The sequence below is a fragment of the Poromitra crassiceps genome (assembly GCF_964638095.1).
Source record: "Poromitra crassiceps genome assembly, chromosome: 14".
In the NCBI taxonomy this organism is placed as follows: Eukaryota; Metazoa; Chordata; class Actinopteri; order Beryciformes; family Melamphaidae; genus Poromitra; species Poromitra crassiceps.
The window spans coordinates 4,038,827-4,042,661 of NC_139633.1; the positions used below are offsets into that span (position 1 = coordinate 4,038,827).

Genomic DNA, 3,835 nt, shown 5'->3' on the forward strand with positions numbered 1-3,835 from the left:
TGTCTAATTCTTACATAGGCCCTTTAAGGATTTTCTGAAACGTCAATGGAGAAATGAATGGGAATTTCACTTCCTGTAACCAGAGCTGTTCAAAAGTGGACGGTTACACTGTTGAGCAGACATACCAGCTAGGCTAATTTAATAGCATTGGTTTTAAGTAGGCTAGCTTACTCAGTGAGAGGTTTCACTCTCTCCATTGTTGTATCTTCGTCTCTATATAAAAGAAAACTACAAAAACCTCAGATGTGTGTGTGTGTGTGTGTGTGTGTGTGTGTGCGTGCGTGTGTGCGTGTGCGTGCGTGCGCGTGTGTGTGTGTGTGTGTGTGTGGGGGGGGGGGGGGGAGGGTCTACTATCTGTCCGGACTTCTTGACATGATCGCTGTGGGAGTCTCTGTCCAAGGTGCTGAAATCTGCTGCTTCTCCGGGGACGCGTCACGTGACTGCGCTTCCTCCGTCGAGCCAGGATGCTGTGTGTGTGTGTGCGTGCGTGCGTGCGTGTGTGTGTGTGTGTGTGCGTGCGTGCGTGCGTGCGTGCGTGTGTGTGTGTGCGTGCGTGCGTGCGTGCGTGCGTGTGTGTGTGTGTGTGCGTGTCTGCGTGCGCGCGCGCGCGCCCGGACACTTCACCACCGTGAGCAATTCGGCTCATCATTGAGGAAGGCTTTTCTAAGACGGCGTTGGTCGGGTTTGCTAGTATAGTGTGCTTTGCTTTTAGAGTGGAATGTGTGCAATTTAATTCGTAACTGTGACTCTTTTGCTGATATATATTTTCTTTTATCCCTATCTCCCCCCCACCCCCCTCCCCCGCGGTTTCAAACAGTGTGGCAACAACTGTGTCTGCATGGGCACACAGCAGGACAGGAGGAGTAGCTGCCCACCAAGTCGGACTAATGTTTGTGCGCCGCTGAGAAAGAAGAACATGTAAGAATCTGAATGAATGAACGCTCCAGTTCCCTTTTGGATTCACTGTCGCCAAAATGCAGAAAGGGATGAGACTCAACGATGGCCACATCACCTATCTGGCTCTTTTGGCGAAGAAGGATGGTACGAGGCGAGGCTGCCTGAGTAAGAAAAGCTCGGACAACACAAAATGGCACGCCAAGTGGTTCGCGTTGTTGCAGAATATGCTGTTTTACTTCGAGAACGACTCCAGCTCACGCCCCTCCGGACTGTACCTGTTGGAGGGATGTGTTTGTGACAGGGCGCCGTCACCAAAACCATCTCTCTCCGCGAAGGAATGCTTAGAGAAGCAGGTAAGAAGATATCGATCACACGCGGGGGGGAGCTCCGATCAGTCCACAACATCATCCGTCTCTCTCACAACGGATCCACTCGTTCATGTTGTTATGCGTGTTATGTGAGTGAATGCTGCTTCTCCAAACATTTATAATGTCATCATTATATTTCTTAAGCTGATGGCTTCTCATTATAGCAGCAGTTATCTTCCCATTGCTCATTTTGAAGACACAGCAAAAATGCAAACGAGATGACTTTGCTTGCTTCCGCCCCTCCAATATTTATTTATCACACCAACAATTTCCCACACATGCAGTTTAGCATTATTGTTGACTTGACGTTCTAAATGTTACGTAATGGCGTCATTCTAACTGATTGATTGTCTTGATTTTGCACTAAAATAGCACCACAACCGAGCTCAAATAAAGGGGCAAACACAACTTATCAAATGCAAAAAAAAATTTTTTGTTGAAGTTAGCTGTAGGCTATAAAATGTAGCCTAATAGACTAGCCTAATGGAATAACAACACAAGGTGCTGCTGCAGTTCATCTCTCAGCAGCATCACCACAGGCTATGTTTCTTGTTGCTTTAAGCTGTCATATAGAGTTTATTTTGATACTGTAGTAGGCTACATGGGATGGGAGGCAACTTTAACTGTATCCAAACTTTGCAGGCTGCCATCTTGCGGATGAGAGCTGCCCCTTGTCGTTTTGACGTATTGATTTAATTCCTCGTCTTGATATTAATAGCATCCTACCTTGGCAACTGCGTCTCCCCGGTTTATATAGGGGGCTCGGTTCATAGCTCGCACTATCATGGGCTTTTTAATGGCAAGCATGAGTGAAAACCTATATAGGCATCTTGTTGTTGCTCAACACATCTCCTTTTCATTTCAATTCCTCTGTCCGTTTGTGCCATGGGTGGATGGATTAAAAGGTGTGAGGCTTAATCCACTCACTGGGCACAATTTGGCAGGGTTTTTAACAGCAGTGTGACACAGTCAAAATGAACCCAGACAAAACTGGTGGTTTTTTAGTCGACCAGCTTTAAGTCGCTGAAGGCTGCTATGAACAGAGAAAAGCTTGTGAAAGCATTCAGAGGCAGAGAAGTGAAGCTGAGCCTGAGCTATGCTGCTGTCACCTTCTGAAAGCTGCTCTGCCAGCTGCAGCTCCATACGCTGCTGCCCTGCACCATGACTGAGATGCAATCCAGGTCCAAAGTCCAGTCCAGGTGATGGGTCAGTCAACTGAGATAGTCATCTCTGCCCACAGCAGGCATCTCATACCTGGCAATGGTAATGATGAGACAGCCAAAGAGCTTCATAGCTTTTGCAAAGGTCTTTATTGTCCTCCATTTTAAAACATATTGATGACTGGACAAGAGGTGAAAAGACCAACTTTGGCTGACTTAAACTTGTGGCTGTATGTCTAAAACGTATTCACCCACCATTCTGAGAGGTTACAATTCACCAAGTACAATGCTGTAAAAGCTTTGGCTTTACAAAATAAATCCACATGTATGATGTGTGTGAATTCATATTGTTCCAAACAAATTTACCCAAACTTAAAGTCAATCAAGTATAGATGTGTTACCAAAGCATATAGCAGAGTTTTTCAGAGAAAGGGTTGAGACCTAATTATGACTCACAAGATTAAAGTTAGTCTCTTCTGTCTAAATGGATCCATGCAGCCGGTTAGGATTTCAAAACCTTCCAATGCAACAAGACAACAGGCTTATATCAGCCTGCACAAAAATAACGCTTCTGTCTTTTATGCAGCAGGACTGGTGCAACAGTTGTTTTAAGCAATTTGAATGTCTGGGTCATGAAAATATAATAATAATAATAATAATAATAATAATAATAATAATAATAATAATAATAATAATAATAATAATAATAATAACAATAGCTGACTCCTAGTCTGGATACATAAACATCCATTGAAAATGCAGAATATATCATGTATTTCGCTTGGTGCCATGTGGATTGATTATGCATCATTTCTTAACAGGCCTTATTTGATTGAAACAGCTAAAATATGTGTTTATACGTTTGTCTGGTTACTAGCTGGTTTACAGTCTCAGGTTTTGTGTTTGTTATAATATAATATAAAATATTGTTTGATGTACAAATGCAGGATGCAGGGTAAACTTCTTCTCTAACAGCTGACACGGTTATTTGCACGGCCCATCAGCTGCAACTGTATGGGCAACATTGCCCGGTGTCACTGTCCATGGTGCTGTAACTCTGCTGTCAGATCCCTCAGAGTCCATGCCCTCTGCTCTTTATCAGCAGCGCTGTCAGTATTACTATCAGTGACAGTGTCATAAGAAATTCTCTGCTGAGATGTGCCAGCAAAAACGTTGCTATTCTGACAAGCAAATACATTATACATTTGATCTAAGAGAAGGGTTTTCCTCTCATTTGAGAGAATAAATTCGAATTTAGGATTTGGATTGCCTGGATTGGATTGGATTCTGTTGCCAGACTCTCTCTCCTAGACTGATATTGAACCTCTTTGCTACTTGCTTTGTTACTTCAATATTCAATTCAGTTGTGTGAATAATTAGGACTTGTTCACTCAAGCCTATTTATTGCCA

General features: G+C 43.6%; 1 protein-coding gene across 1 annotated transcript in view; it reads left to right on the forward strand.

Moving 5' to 3' along the window:
• Window positions 1-974: 974 nt before the first annotated feature.
• The window catches only part of LOC310789426 (ras-specific guanine nucleotide-releasing factor 1-like), a gene marked incomplete at both ends in the record, with an annotated part of 39,836 nt that continues 36,975 nt past the window's right edge, over window positions 975-3,835 (forward strand). The window contains one exon of the mRNA XM_083651069.1: window positions 975-1,250. Coding sequence (XP_083507195.1) covers window positions 975-1,250 — 276 coding nt within the window. The remainder of the gene's footprint in view (window positions 1,251-3,835) is intronic.